The following is a 15,861-nucleotide window of genomic DNA, read 5'->3' as shown; positions in this document are numbered from 1 at the left end:
GATAACTTAAGTAATTTAATTAATAGCATGAAGTCATTAGAGGACATCTAACTAATTGCAGAAAACACATGATCTTCTATTTACTTAATATTGGAATATAATTTCTGCAATAAGAACAAACAGTGAATATAAGAAGGTTGAGGCACAGATCGGTACGCTCTCTTTAACGTTGTTTCGTGTATGTTCCTCTCTATGCAGACAGACCACGTCAACCTCCAGGATACAACAGCCAATTATAAATCCTCTGTGTTTACTGCACTTAAACAAAGAAGAAAAATGAAGAACAACGAGACTTATATTATGATTGCCCAAAAACATAGCTTAGAAAATAAGATTTTGCAGATACTGTATAGGCTGCTGGAAGAGACGTTTATATAGAGAGAGGAAAACGGTGTAGAAACGTGGAGCATTATTAGATCCAAATTTGTAGGGAACGACTTCAGTTTCCCGATAAGGAATGGAGTCCATTAGTCCACTACGTTTATGTTTCCCAATCCATATCCAATTCTGTTTCCAAACTTATCAGGAAAAAGGTTTACCAAAAAGAAGATAAGGGATCAAAGAGCCCAAGCCCAAGCTCGAGCCTTGAGCCACGAGCACGAGCCTGGCCCGGTTCGGTTCAGCGCGCGTGCGTGTGGCTTTGTGTGAGTCCTCTCTCCTAACACAAAAACATTTGTACCCTAAAGGCACGCCCTTAGTCTGGTTCGTGAATGAAAAATTACAAGATCATCTGATTCACAAATAATTTAACACAGGAATCAAAAGGAGTACTAACAGTCACGCAATCGAAGTAATTATACTTCTTTAACACTTTTTCAATATAGTGTGACTGATCCAACCATATGCTATCAGATAATCTTGTAATTTTGATTCCTAACATTACATCAGCCTTTAATGTGCAGACATGAAAGGAGAACACTGGATGTGTTATGCGTGATTCTAACTTATTGTATACTCAAGACCTAAGTTTAAGACTTAGTCACTTATGGCTCTTATACTTTGAGTAATTTTCACTACGTAAAGGTTTAAGTCTTGGACACCTTCATCTATGCATAACATGTTGAAACTGATATTGATTGCCCTTAAATATATTTCATATTTTGTTTTTATCAAAATAAGTGGGGGATTGTTGTGTTATTTTAAATAAAACAAGTGGTGAAGTTGGGGCGGCTTTGTGGTGGTTTGATACCTTAACCTCTTTGTGGGATAGTGGTTTAAGTAAAGAACTTTAGTCCCACATTGGAGAGGAAACACTAGTGAGTAGTGTTTATAAGTGAGAGCCCCATACTAAGGGTGTGCCCTTAGGGTACAAATGTTTTTGTGTTAGGAGGGAGGACTCACATAAAGCCACACGCGCGTGCACCGAACCAAACCAGGCTCGTGGCTCAAGGCTTGGGCTTGGGCTCTTTGATCCCTTATCTTTTTTTTGGTAAACCTTTTTTCTTAACTGTTTCCTAATAGGTTTGGAAACAGAATTGGATATGGATTGGAAAACAGAAACGTAGTGGACTGGTGGACTCCAATCCTTATCGGGAAATTGAAGCACACAAAATTGGATCTACTAGTGCTCCACATTTATATACCGTTTTCCTCTCTCTATACATACTCCTCTTCCAACAGCCTATACAGTATCTGCAAAACCTTATTTTCTAAGCTACCTTTTTGGGCAATCATAATATCAGTCTCATTGTTTGTTCTTTTTCTTCTTTGTTTAAAGTGCAGTAAACACAGAAGATTCATAACTGATTGTTGTATCCTGGAGGTTGATGTGGTCTATCTGCATAGAGAGAAACAGACGCGAAACAACCTTAAAGAGAGCATACTGATCTGTGCCTCAGCCTTCTTATATTCACTATTTGTTCTTGTTGCAGAAATTATATTCCAATACTTTTAAGGTTGTTTAACAATGGAATATGAAGAAGGTAACCCGTCCAAGTCCCACAATGACAATAGCCATAACCGACCGTTCAAGTTTGCTGGTGAGCACTTCAAGCGGTGGAAGGTGAAGATGATGTTCTATCTAACCAAGGTGAAAGTGGAAACCGTTCTAAGTGAACCGATTCCTAATGAAGATGTCCTGCTGGAACCTGCTCTATCTGTTGCTATTGATAAATGGAACGCTGCGGATTTCAAGTGTAAGAATTACATCCTGAACTCGCTTGCTGATAATCTATACAACTTATACTCTGAACTTCCATTTGCTTCTGATGTTTGGGAAGCCCTGCAAAAGAAGTATGATACTGAGGAAGCTGGCTCCAAAAAATAAGTTGTAAGTCATTATCTTAAGTTTTCGATAGTAGATGACAAATCTATTGTGTCTTAATGCCATGACCTACAGATTATTATTCATGAGATACTTTCAGAAGGGATGAAAATTGACGGGCAATTTCAGGTTTCTATCGTCATTGATAAGCTTCCTCCCTCTTGGAAGGATTTCAGAAACATACTGAGGCATAAGTCTAAGGAGTTTTCGATGGAGAGTCTTATTATGAGACTCCATATAGAAGAGGAATCATGAGAACAAGACCATAATGAGGAAGTAGCTACGTCATCTGCCAAGGCTAAGGTTAATGTGTTAAACCAACAAACCAGTAAGACTAATCTAGCTTGAAGCCTAATAAGAAAGCCATGAAGAACAAACCTTCCAACAAAAAAGCTCCACAGAATTAGAACTAGAATCAGGTGCATATGAATCATAAACCACCCGTTGACATGTCAAAAGTTGTCTGTTATACTTGTAAGAAGAAAGGGCATTATGCTCCAAACTGTAAGTATCATAAAGTCAATGAGGCTAACGAACGTTACTGAGGAACTTTTTGTTGCTATGATAACTGAGGTCAATTCTATTAATGTCTATGAGGGGTGGTGGGTTGATACTGGTGCTTCTAGGCATGTTTGCTTTGATAGAAACTGGTTCAAGAGTTATACTACAACTACGAATCAGGAAGTTCTACTTGGTAATAATCATACGACCAAGGTTCTGGGTACTGTTGATGTTGAGCTACAGTTTACTTCTGGGAAGAAGTTGTTGTTAAAGGATGTTCTTCATACTCCTGAGATTAGGAAGAATTTAGTTTTTTATTTTATTTTGAACAAAGCTGGGTTTCAGCAAGTCATAACTAGTGATCAGTATGTGATCACTAAGTCCGGGGTTTTTATTGGTAAGGGATATGCATGTAATGGGATGTTTAAGTTTAATGTTGCTGATCTGAATAAAACTTGTACTTCTGCTTATATGATATCTTGTTCTGTTAATGTTTGGCATGGTAGATTATGTCATATTAATAGGAAGTATGTTAAGAACATGAGCATATCATACTTGGTTTGATTCCTAACCTGAATGATGATTTTGCACACTGTGAATCTTGCACTAAGGCGAAAATCACAAATAAGCCTCACAAATCAATTGAGAGAAGTACAAATCTGCTAAACTTGGTACATACTGATATTTGTGAGCTTGAAGGAGTTATGACTACTAGCCTTTTGGGCACGCTCGTTGAGCGTGAACTGGTAAGATGGTTTTGAGTTATTGTTTCTATTTGAGTATTTGACGGAGGACGTTTGCTCTGGTATTTTGCAATATCGATATGTTGACATGATGACATGTGCTGGAGAACGTAGAGATAACCAAAAATTTGAATATTTAAACAAAATCTTCCTTGTGTATCTCAAATACATGGTAGCAAATTAAAGAAAATAGCGATATACATGGTAAGAGAAAAAATGACAAAGATATGTTGGTCAGAAGAGAAGGGAAGAAGCCTAAAGAACTGCATACCACTTCAAGATGGCAAATGCTCCCACCAAGTAATATGGCACATGGAGTAGCGTTCTACAGTAGAAGCACAAATTTGTATATCTTATCACCACGATCCATTATGTTAACTATTTTACTTGCCAAAGCAATGGCACCAATCCCAAATATAAGAAGCACTAAAAGCCTTGTAACTGATATACAAAATGTTGTTTTTATTCCAAGTTTACAATCATTTGGCCATTAAGCAAGCATGCTTGCAAGAATTAGGATCACTGAAGGTACGATGCACCACTCAAAATTTCTAGACTACATGTGAAGAAGGATAGAGGAGCATCATATCCCAAAAATAGATCATTTAGTAGTAACAGAGATGCTATAGTTGGGGGTTGAAGGATATGCTATATAGTCCAAACACGTTTTACGCTTTATTCAAACCTTCTGAAAGAGCCCACCAATGTTTAACAGTGGTATTTCCGAATGAGCTCATAGCTCAAAAAGCTTGGATCATCTTCACAGCACTCACCTTCCAGTGAAGATATGTTCACGCGTCTGCCGAGAAATCGAAGGTGGGCGCTCCCATGATACTCATTGAATTCTTCCGGAAGATTACGATTTTAAAAGCTTCTTCCGTAATTGTCCTACCATAATTCAGTAATATTAGATTAGTTAAACAACTCATTGCTAATGAAGGTAAGTTCCAAGCACATAGGGATTACCTGGTTCATATCAATGGTCTGAAGAGCTTCCCCTCGAGTAAAAATTATTGCATGGTTCTGGTTTTCAGGTTTTTCTTCATATAATAATTAGACTGTCCAAAACCATCATTAAGCTTATTAAGTGCAACATATATGCATGTTACATTGCTGATATCAGATATATATAAAACAATATAATTAAGATACTCACTTTTGATGAAGCACTCTCATACTTCATGTTGTTCGACAGAAGTGGCTATTGACAAAAGATTCTAGAGAAAACCCGAGCGAAAATAATATCCGAAATAAGAGTCACTCAAATAAAGGTATACATATGAATCAAATTGAATAAAGCGTTGATGAAACCAGACTCTTGTTCATCCTCTTCTGCGGCCAAAGCAATAAGCGTTGGTTTCTCTTCCTCTTCACTGAAGTCGTTGTAAAACTGTCATCAATCCTTGAAGAAAAAAAAGATTTGAATGGCAAGTGCAATATATGTAAGAAAGTGACGCCACCGTAATTATTCAAATGAATGCATGTACAAAGAAATTAAAATTATGTAACACTTGCGTGGCTATTAATTGTGCTTAAATGTTATTCTTGTGTCTTTGTGAATATTTGGAGTTGAGGGTATGTAGTTTTTAGATATCAATGCTTAGACTCCCTCAATGAAGACCTATCAAGCACTTGGTATGGCTAGTTGTCTAACTCGTAGCCTTAAGCATACGTGGAAACTTAAACCCTAGAGTCTAGACTATTTTGCTCTACGTAAATAAAAGTTGATAATATCGTTCAACATTACACAAAATACATATGCCTAGCAGTCATTCTAATTCTAAGTTGAATATATAGAAAGGAATCAAAAATCAGAATTGAGCTAGGAACAACTTTGTTGCACTGGACTGCAAATTTGCATGTTCAAGAGTTCCATTTCATGATATATGATATATAGAAGTGTGAACACAAAGGTATAATTGGTGATTTCACACAGACACTCACTTAATTGCAAGTTAGTTAATTCCAATTAATTTGAAATGGGTACACAGTGATTTTCAAGCCATTGCAATTAGATTCGAGAGAGAAACCCAATTATATTAGATCTGTTTTAGTAGAATCCAAGTTAAAGTGATAAATAGAACTAAAGAGTCCATCAAACATGTAGCTCCCCTCCAACTGATTTGTCTCTCAATCAAACTCTGAGTTGCATAGCATGTTAAAACAATCTGTACATATGATTCTAAATTACTAACCTATTCAACATAGTACATGGATGCATCCACTGGAATTCTATATCCAATACGACAATACAATAGTCTCTATGTCTCAAAGCACTAAACCAAATTTTGAGAACACCGCCAAAAGAATACAAAACCATTTATAACGTGATTTGAGAGCGAAATCACAACATAATGGAAGAGGGGAAGAGATCGAAGGGACCATCTATACCCAACCCAGCAACAAAACCGCACTAAAAGACGAACCCATTTTTATGCAACTACCAAACCAACGTTAAGATCAAGAATACCAAACCAGTAAAAAGGAAAAAAAGAACAAAAAAGAAAAAAAAGTAAAGAAAAGGTAAAAAAGTCTAAAATAAAATAAAAAACACAAATAAATGCACCATACCTTCAAGCACTCAAAAGGCGCATTTAATAAGAAAAAAAATAAATATTTAATCTGGTACCGCTATAGACAACATAAATAATTTCATCACACGGTAAGTCAAGTCAAGTAGTATATAAATTAATCGAAGTTGCGGGGACATAGTTTGAATTCCAAACTTTTGCCCCTGTTCAAAGGATATATCAGCTTTTACAGTGATATAGATAAAGAAAGGATGCAATAAGGCTACAGAAAGTTAAATAACAGTATGCATGTATAGAACCTTTTAATGGCTACAAAAGGGTATTTGCTCTTTTCTTTTCTCCTTTCCTCTTATATGAAGTGGAAGAGAAGACAGCACAAAGAGTGAGTGGTTATTATAAAGAGAGAAGAGGGAAAGAGTTGGGGTTACATTGGGTTTTGGGGGCATGTGAGGTGGCCACCGGGAGTTGTCTAATGGATTTAAACATAAACTACGACACTTCAATAGTATATGTCTGAAAGTTCCAAACCAAAGTCCGGGGACAATACTGAAAGGAAACAACACTACTTAATTTTTTTTTTTCGGAAAAAAAAATGTACATTCGAATTCGAATATAGTTCACGCATAAATAAAGCATGCATTCAAACACCAAAGGGCCACGATTAAGACAAATTTAAAGATATAACGGTAACACTATAGACAATTTGAAAAACAATACCGTGATCCGCCCACTCTTTGGAGCAATTTTGCTGAGTTGCTTACGCAGTCACCTCTGCTAGCTTTATATTGGCTTCTACTTATATTTCCTTCTACTAAGTCACCTACACCATCACTATGCATAACCACTCTAGAAATTCAAACAGGCACATTTAAATTACTTTAGTGCGTATCATCAACCTCAAACGTAGTGAACTCAAAATAAGGTAGGAGAGAGATTATCACCAATAATACCTATTTTGACAATATCAGTGAGAGCACACCTATAAAAGCATGCTCACAAACAATAGACCAATAACACAGAAAGGCATATCGGATGTACATACAGTCCAAGGTGTCTTGGAAAGCCTTTTCATCTCTTTATCAACACCCCACACCAACTTATCATCCAAAAAACAAAAAAAATAGCAGACCAACTTCATTTTAGATCAAAGAGTTGAGAAAATAGGGAAACCACAACTTCAATTGCTCCCAATTAGTATACCATTAAGCACATATAGTTATGCTATTTCATCACTATCTAATGTAGAGACTCAAAATATAGTGCTAAATTTAAAAACATGCCTGATTTTGATATGAAATACTCTTCAAGAGATTATCAAACAACCATTTCGACATTCAGAGTATATGTAAGATTATAAAAAAATAAACCAAAGTACATATAAAATAAATAAAAAAACCCAAGGTGGATTAATGGCCTTAAAAATATGAAGATTATATGGCTTTCATTTACCTACAATGCCTTTGGCAGCCTTGCAAATAAATCACACCATCGAACCCACCCCTTGATCACTATATATGGAGTAGTATTTATTCGGAAGACTCATATGCCGTTTGAGGAGCTATTGACCAGAAATGGAAGGCGTTGAGATGCAATGCAATCTTATGTAACACTTTTATAAAAAGGCTCATAGTATTGAGATCAAAACATATATGAAAATAAGGATTTAACAAATATATGAATAATCAAAGCTACAATCTAAATAGAGATACCATTAACCGCTTGTTAATAAAGAGATCGCCGTGTGTGATAGAAACCGCCCTGCTTTGATCTGAACCTTTCCAGGTTTCCTTATATGCTTTGTACAACCTGATTGTTACCTATATGATTTTTATTGTCGATTAAAACATTAACTCTTGTGTTTGAGAAGTTCAATTGTATTGAGTTGTCAGGTACAACAAAAGGTACTCTGGACTTGAACAATGTGAATTGACAGATGTTTTTCCTATTGGTATGTATCAACACGAAATATGCATGATGTCAACACAGCGTACAAAAGCACATGGAATTTCTTTCTTCCAATTAAACGTAATTCGTGTAAACAATGTTAATGACTTAATGACCTTTAAGAAGCCAGACATTACAATTTAAATGGTCATCCAATGGGACCGAATGATCGATACCTTTTACGTGAGCTAGTAGAAGTGATTAGCTAACGAAAACAGAGCTAAAACATACATACATTATAGTAGAAAAGTTTTACCTCATTAGCAGATATGAAGAAGCCATTTTGATCTTTATCAAATATCCCCGAAAGCTTTTTTCAGCTCTTCGTCGTGGCTTAGAGCCGTTATACTTGGTTCAAATGATGGACTGCTTTCTACTACTTCACTTATGCTTGGTGTCGCAAATGCAAGCAAGGATCGGTGGGATATGATCCCGGTAGGAGTTGTTGTTGCTGTTGCTGGCTGCTTGTAGCATGGCTGTTGGAGAATATGTGTCATTTGCTACTCGAGAGATATTGAGGGGTAGGTCGGGCGAAAAACTATGATCCTCACTTGTTTGGCCAAGAGAGTATCCAACCCTGAATTCATTCCTAGTCCAAATAATAAGAGGAACACCAATTCCATGCTTGTTTTCCGACATTGGCGGCCTCAAAAGAAAAAAACCAAGGCAAATAAGCAACTAACCAAAAGAGGATCCATCTATGCTAGATCACCGGAAAATCGCCCGATGTTTTGTTTGCCTTTGTTTTGTTTGTATCTGGGGATATGTAATTCACATTACATCGTTTCCATTTTAGGGTCATCTTAAAGCTGTTAAATTTGCACAGTTCATGACTAACTGCATCTCCTGAATTTTATCAACTCTGATTTACTTGCAGAGACCGTGAGTAGCAGTATGGAGGATCCAGATGGGACATTGGCAAGTGTTGCCCAGTGCATTGAGCAGCTTCGTCCAGAGTTCCTCAACTCTACATGAGAAAGAAAGCTCATTGAAGCAGCTGATGAACCTTATTGATATACATGACAATGCTTTTAGTGCTGTTGGATCTCATTCTCAGGCTGTTCCTATACTTGTTTCACTCCTTAGATCAGGATCACTTGGAGTGAAGATGCAGGCTGCTACAGTTTTGGGCTCTCTCTGCAAGGACGATGAACTACGGGTGAAAGTATTGCTGGGAGGTTGCATTCCGCCATTGCTCTGCCTTCTCAGATCCAGCTCCGAAGAAGGACAAATTGCTGCTGCAAAGGCTATTTACGCTGTTTCTCAAGGTGGGGCTCGAGATCATGTTGGGTCAAAAATCTTCTCAACTGAAGGAGTTATTCCAGTACTCTGGAAGCAGCTAGAAATCGGACCAAAAGCTGGTAAATTGGTTGATAACCTATTGACTGGAGCTTCAAGAAACCTCTCCAGCAGTACTGAGAAGTTCTGGTCGGCAACAGTAGAAGCAGGAGGAGTGGATGTCCTTGTGAAGTTGCTGACAACTGCACAGTCAAGTACTCAAGCAAATGTTTGCTTTCTTCTCGCATGTATGATGATGGAGGACGCATCTACGTGTCCTAGGGTATTAGCTACAGAATCTACTAAACTTCTTCTCAATTGGATCGATTGGACACATGTCACCAGTAATGGAATTGCTATATATGTCGCCTAAGAGGTCTCCATTGATGAGGGTGATTTCAGAGGAAGAAAGAGTAGTGACGATTGACAATGACTATGAAACCTTACCGAACCCTATGAAGGTGGCTTGTGCATCAGGTTTGGCATTCTTGTGTGGCTCACTTTGACCACTGTTGTCAGTCATGATTGGCATCAACAGAATTCTGAAGCTTGTCATATTAAAACTTCGCTAATCATCTGTTGGAGTTCCTCATGCGCTAGGTTTTGATCCAATGACTGTTGCTAGCTCCTCAATAGTAATGTAACCTAAAGAGCAGATCAATTCATTGGAAATAATTCAGAAATACCACAAAAAGAAGAGACAAATATAGTTGAATTCAGACATACTTGCTTAATTAACACACTTCATGTTCTGCTCTTATGTTATAGGGCTGAAGAAGACATAGAAGACACAGAGAACATGTAAACCTCAAACCCAAGACACTTGTTGCCAAATCTCACTTTATCCGTGCTTAAAAAAAAGCAATGGCACTTTTTTGGGGACAGAAAAGCTAATGTGTCACAATTTTTTTTGGCAATGCATTGATGATGCTCTATGTAAGCTCTTGGTAAGTTGAACATGTCTTACCCAAGTCGGAAAATCTTTCCTATGGTTAGTTGGACGACACAGTATATCCCAGTGCATCCATCCAAAGGTCAAGCATCAGGGTTGTAGGTTTGTGAAACCAAGCTTTGATAAAGAACCCAAATTGGGAATTAAACGCCAGTAATAAAGAAATAAAAATAATAAATGCTTGTCATTGTAAAGAAGCTCGGTTTAAATATAATATTTGTTGATAGCTTTCGCCTTTCGCTTACAGAATGTGGTATTTCTACAGAATGTTAGTATCTGGATATCGTAATACATGCATAAACTGATAAAAAGAACCAAAGGTATCACAGGACATTGCGAACCAATCACAATGTCTAAGCTGTTGCTGGTGAGATTTAGAAGTTAGTCTATCAAAACTGAAGGCGTGAAGGAACCCGGACCATCAGTGTCAAATATAAACCTGACTTTTGCAAACCAAGTGAAGCTCTAGTTGGTATAGGAACGGCCGAACGGTAGTTCGCACACCAAAATGGTAGCCCGCATGATATGACCGTTTAATGTAAACTGGCAAAAGAAAAAAGTTTATCATCAAGAGGAAGAACAGTAATGGCACATTTAAGTGATGGAAACTGTTGCTGCACAACCTATTCTTTACAAAATGTATTTCTTCAATAATATTGCCAGTGACTATATGATATATCACATGCCCTGGTACATCAGAGTATATGCAACTTCGATGTCTTGCTTTATGGACTCATTATAATTTACCAAAAACACCATAAAAGATAGCGGGCTGTCAGAAATTACAGGGTGCAGTCAGAAGAAATTCATACTTGTATGTTTGTTAGAAAACAACAATCATATTGTGTTAGTTAATTAGACGTATAAACATTTTTTAAAGCGAAGTACCTTGAGTTTAGACCATTAAACCTTGTACTCGTTGACACGAATCCACTTTGTAGATGACCACTTGTTGCCCTTAATCACAGGGCATCCACCTGGAATTTAGCCATAACACAAATGCAGGTACATAGTGGATAATTAGGAGAGAGGAAACTCATTTCACAACATGATCGAAAGCTTGAAGACTACTTCACATAACAGAAATGCAAGGAGACGGTTATTAAAAATTCTACGTGAAGGACACAAATAATGATGGATGATGAGCTTCTATTTCAAAGAAGGGTCCTAAGAGAATGCATGATTACAGTTGTACAATGAACCTTAAGACTTTTATTTGCAATGGAACAAAAAAAAAATACCATGCAAACTTGAAGGATCTAGAGTAGCATCAGGCCACATGCTCCAGAACAGTAAAGCATCTCCCATCTTTGGCTTTACAGAAAGGCCTTTCTTCCCACATTCAGATAATTAATTCCACCAAGGAACAGAACTGAAGTTCCCTTTGGCAGCAGGAAACACTGTTTCTCCTCCTTCTTCAACGTCCGAGCTGTTTCAATAGGGAAATACAAAGAAACATGAGGGAGGACTACTTAGCCTGTTGGGCTGCTTTACTTTTAATGTTCTGGCGTTTGTAGGCCCTGCTTTCTAACGATATTTCTTTTACCCAGCAAGGGGTGGGTGGGTGGGTGTTTCATCTTGCTTTCTAATGATATTTCTTTTACCCAGCAATAAAAAAAAAGGGGGTCCTAATAGCCTCAGCCGAAAAAACCCCCAGTTAATCATTTGTTCACTTAGAATTCTAGAGGTTGACACTTAAGGAAATATAGGGAAATACAAATTATAGAAGATGTTATACATAAATAATAGACAAACCTCAGACTCCTTAGCCTTAGCTACTTGCACTCGTCGCCTTTGAGTAGCCGCTGCCTTTTCAGCTGTTGCTCCACTTCAGTAAGCTTTTCTTTATGCTCTGCTCACCCAATAACCAAAAAAAATAGAGAAGCTTAATGGGAAACCAACAGGTTCATCTAAAAAAATTCAAAGGACGACAAAAAAAAGGTTAAAAATTGTTACTTGTAGGTGGAGCAGGAGGCAATCCATTTGGGAATTCAATCAAACTTGTCGATGCATCTTTGCCCGACTGAAGCGCTCGTTGACGTCTTGTAAGAGACATTTCCTTTTTCGCCCCAACTGATGAATAAATATAATCCTTTTGTAAAACGTCTGATATAAGTTCTTCTTCCACAAGATCCTTATTCTCAGATTGTCTTTCTGACCTTGACTTCTTACCATCTCTTAAAACCTTCCTTTGATGCTTATCCTCACCATCTGCATAATTGAAGTCACAATCAGAAGTAACCTTAAGACTCCTGAGTTTCTCAAGATAGCGAATCTCCTCATCATTAACACCATCATCAAATTGTTCATCTAACACACGCCGCTTGGGGACACGCCTGCTCTTACGAACAGGCTCCGACTTGTCTGTTTTCTTCCCAGCTACACCGGCCATCTCCAAGCATCTTGTTTTTCGAAGACCCCTTCTTCCTGAGACTAAAGCTTCCTCCAGAGAAATCCTTCCATAGGACTCCTTGCAAACCAGACACTGGTTTCGAAGTGTTATCAATGTCCATTGTATCCTGATTCCTGAACCCAGAAAATATTCAAGCAAAAGATTTGCTAAGATTTATAGATCTTTTTCTTCATAATGTAATAAAAAATGATTGAGAAGATAAATTATATTTGCGTGAAACTTTCGGCATTTGGCATATAAAGGCCGTGTTCCTCAGCTGTCTAATAAATTGGGATTAATATAGGTAATGCCAATATCCATAAAGAAATTAGACAGGGGACCCATTCAACCTACTCGAATGGCCATAAAATCTGAAAACTATTACAACATGGCTAGGATCTCAACGCGTTTTGGCACATAGCAATGCAATCGTAATCATTATATAGATACCTTAAAAAGTCAAAAGAAATTTTCAATTGCTGGAGTTAGAAACTCAAACTTAATCTCACACCTAGAAAGATGACCATCTTTTCGAAATTGTACAAGGAGACCTTTTCCAATTCTGTATTCCATTTGCCTACATAATTTGTAATATTAAGATAGGGAGGTTTTGATCTAATACTAACAAAAGCAGGAGGCATACCCTTATCCTAAAAATGTCATTGTTCACCTCGAAATAGTCCAACAGGTGGCATAGGGAACCAGTTTCTGAACAAAACAATTCACTTTGAGATTTGTATTTCTTGTACTAAAACAATAATTTCAAAAGTATAGCCTCCCTTAACAATTCTAAATTGTGGGCGCCTTTTACTTTAACCTAAGTGCCTTGGACTTTTTATATTTTTGATCGGTAAAATGAGAATTATATTAATAAAGAAAAACTATTACACGAAGAATGAGATATCCTACAAATGCAAGAAACAAAAAGAAATACTAAAAGCTACAACTTGGACTTTGGAAGCCGATGAATCTGCTGTCAAAGCTACAACTGTTTTAGCTGGGAATTTTCTAATGTAGGTTAGGTCCTTTAGGGTTTGGAGTTAAGTGGAGAGTTTGGATAAGGAAACTTGTCTCGTTCCTGTCTTTACATTCTATTCTTCCTGGTTATTGGCTTTCTTGGCTGGCCTTGCAGCTCAACTATTCACAGAAGCTCATCTAGAGAGGGCATGTCGGCGGCACGTTGTGAAGGTCAGCTGAAAAGTGTTGGCAGAAATTTCCAGAGCTAATCACTGTCAAGTTAGCTCTCGTCCATCCAGCGCCCATACATGGTCGCTTTACCCGCACCACGTGTATGTGACGAGGTATATGGTGTTGTGGCTGTGCAGAAGCCTAGCTGGATAGTATTCAGACCTCCAGACCACTCATATCTTGTTGTATGTTTTGTCAAGCTAGGATGCCAATTGGGCTTAGTATTATGCGCAAGTACAAATATACAATGTTAGGTATCTACCTAGTCCATAGGCGCATCTTACAACTCTGATTAGTTTGCCTACTTCAGCTTTGGTCCTTATCATCTGGAATTTGACCTTCCATATGTCAGAGTACTCGTATTGGTCATAACTTTACCCTCTGCCCACATGAAGTCTTTATATACTTAAGGGCAGACAAAAAAAATTAAACATTACCAAGTTTGAGTTAATCAAAATGAAATTAAAAAAAAAACGCAATTCAAAGCCATCAAATTAAAACGATTATGAAAGCAAATCATCAAATTTAGGAAGCGACAAATGAAACTTCAGCAGATATGGAGAAGCATTTAAAATGGAAGCAACATAGAGGAGATCGAAATCTGAAACTTACTTCATCATGAAATCAAGCCATGCTCGGGGGTTCTTCCGAAGAGCATTCACGACTGGTGCATACTGGTGGGGCTCAAGTCCATACTCTGACAGTAGCTCTCCAACCTTAGCAGCCTCTGCAGTTTACACAGAAAGAATTTTACATGCTTGAATAAATTGAAAGAGGATGCATATTTTTCCTGCCAAACTATGTGATTATAAGCCAAACTCGTTGCATTAAAAATAATGAATGTATTAAAAAAATATACAAAGGAGAAGAAAGAAAAAAGACCTGTATCAGGGACACTGATAACTCTTTCCCATCTCTATTCAAATCCCCAACACCCTCAAAACCCTTCCCTTCATCTTCTACATCATCTTTTTAGCAGTGAATTAATCCAAACAAAAATCTCAAAAAAATCAAAATCTGATGAATAAAAGGAAATTCTCGTGATTTAGAAAATTGAAAGTAACAATCATACCTAATTTAGAGAAATAGTCAGATGGTTTTCTTGTCCATGGCCTTATAATTTTTCAATAAGAGAGGAGATTGGAGAGAAAAAGAGAAGCTAGAACGATGTAACTGGTTTTCTAGTAATGAAGTCGGTATAAATGTTAATAAAAGTGGTATTAATGGTAAACGTACCTCGCGGACAATTGAAATGGTGCGTGCATTTTATTTCCAACTTGAATTTACACAACGATCCCTAAAGGTATTATGTAAACTTAAGGGTATAAACGGAAGCAAAAACTGAAATGACGAAATAGTCCATTTTAAGGGCATTGAATCATTTGTTTTAATATTTGATCAAGGGTATTTGGTGGTAGAAAAAAGGCTGGTCTAATTTAAAAGGTCAGGTTAATTATGGTGTATTTTACTAATAGAGATAGGTGGGTAAAAGATATTTTATTACATTCATTGATGATTGCTCGAAGTTTGCATATGTTTATTTGCTGAAGAATAAAAGTGATGCTTTTAAAGCTTATATACTTGAGGTTCAAAATCAGTATGACAGGAACATTAAAGTAATTCGAAGTGATAGAGGTACTGAATATGGTTCTGCTGATTTTAATCTTTTTTTGCAAACACATGGTATAATTCATGAGACGATAGCTCCTTATTCACCTGAAATGAATGGAGTAGCTGAATGTAAGAACAAAACTCTTAAGGAATTAACTGTTGCCATGTTACTTAGTTCTGGAGCACCCTCAAATTTATGGGGTGAAGCTGTTTTGACTGTATGCTATGTGCTGAATAAAATTGTTAATTCTAAGACAAAGGTTACACCTTATGAGCTATGGAAGAACAGGAAGCCTAATTTGAGTTACTTCAGAACATGGGGATATCTTGCTTTTGTAAGGAAGCATGATCCCAAAATCTCAAAGCTTGAGAGTAAAGCTTATGAGTGTGTCTTTCTAGGCTATGCTATGAATAGCAAGGCCTACAGATTTCTAGATATAAAGACTAATGCCTTGTTT

At 37.2% G+C, this 15,861-nt stretch overlaps 1 protein-coding gene across 3 annotated transcripts; it reads right to left on the bottom strand.

The window, feature by feature from the left end:
• Positions 1–8,772: 8,772 nt before the first annotated feature.
• Positions 8,773–15,048, bottom strand: LOC147479944 (uncharacterized). Of its 3 annotated transcripts, XM_086580614.1 has the most exons (10): positions 14,865–15,048; positions 14,675–14,760; positions 14,405–14,519; positions 12,169–12,738; positions 11,968–12,064; positions 11,454–11,641; positions 11,101–11,189; positions 10,836–10,984; positions 10,652–10,755; positions 8,773–9,905 (listed from the first exon to the last, which is right to left on the bottom strand). In XM_086580614.1, exons 4-5 carry the CDS (start codon positions 12,602–12,604, stop codon positions 11,988–11,990), a joined length of 513 nt encoding a protein of 170 aa, XP_086436740.1. In that variant the 5' UTR covers positions 12,605–12,738; positions 14,405–14,519; positions 14,675–14,760; positions 14,865–15,048; the 3' UTR covers positions 8,773–9,905; positions 10,652–10,755; positions 10,836–10,984; positions 11,101–11,189; positions 11,454–11,641; positions 11,968–11,987. The 3 variants fall into 3 exon arrangements, 1 of the variants encoding a protein (XP_086436740.1); XR_015206118.1 differs by lacking the exons at positions 10,836–10,984; positions 11,968–12,064; positions 12,169–12,738; ... (1 more) ...; positions 14,675–14,760; positions 14,865–15,048 and having other exon boundaries at positions 11,454–11,708; XR_015206119.1 differs by lacking the exons at positions 10,652–10,755; positions 10,836–10,984; positions 11,968–12,064; ... (2 more) ...; positions 14,675–14,760; positions 14,865–15,048 and having other exon boundaries at positions 11,454–11,706.
• Positions 15,049–15,861: the final 813 nt, after the last annotated feature.

The sequence above is a fragment of the Coptis chinensis genome, chromosome 8 (genome assembly GCF_015680905.1).
Source record: "Coptis chinensis isolate HL-2020 chromosome 8, ASM1568090v1, whole genome shotgun sequence".
Taxonomy (NCBI): Eukaryota; Viridiplantae; Streptophyta; class Magnoliopsida; order Ranunculales; family Ranunculaceae; genus Coptis; species Coptis chinensis.
This window is presented reverse-complemented; position numbering and strand designations above follow the sequence as displayed.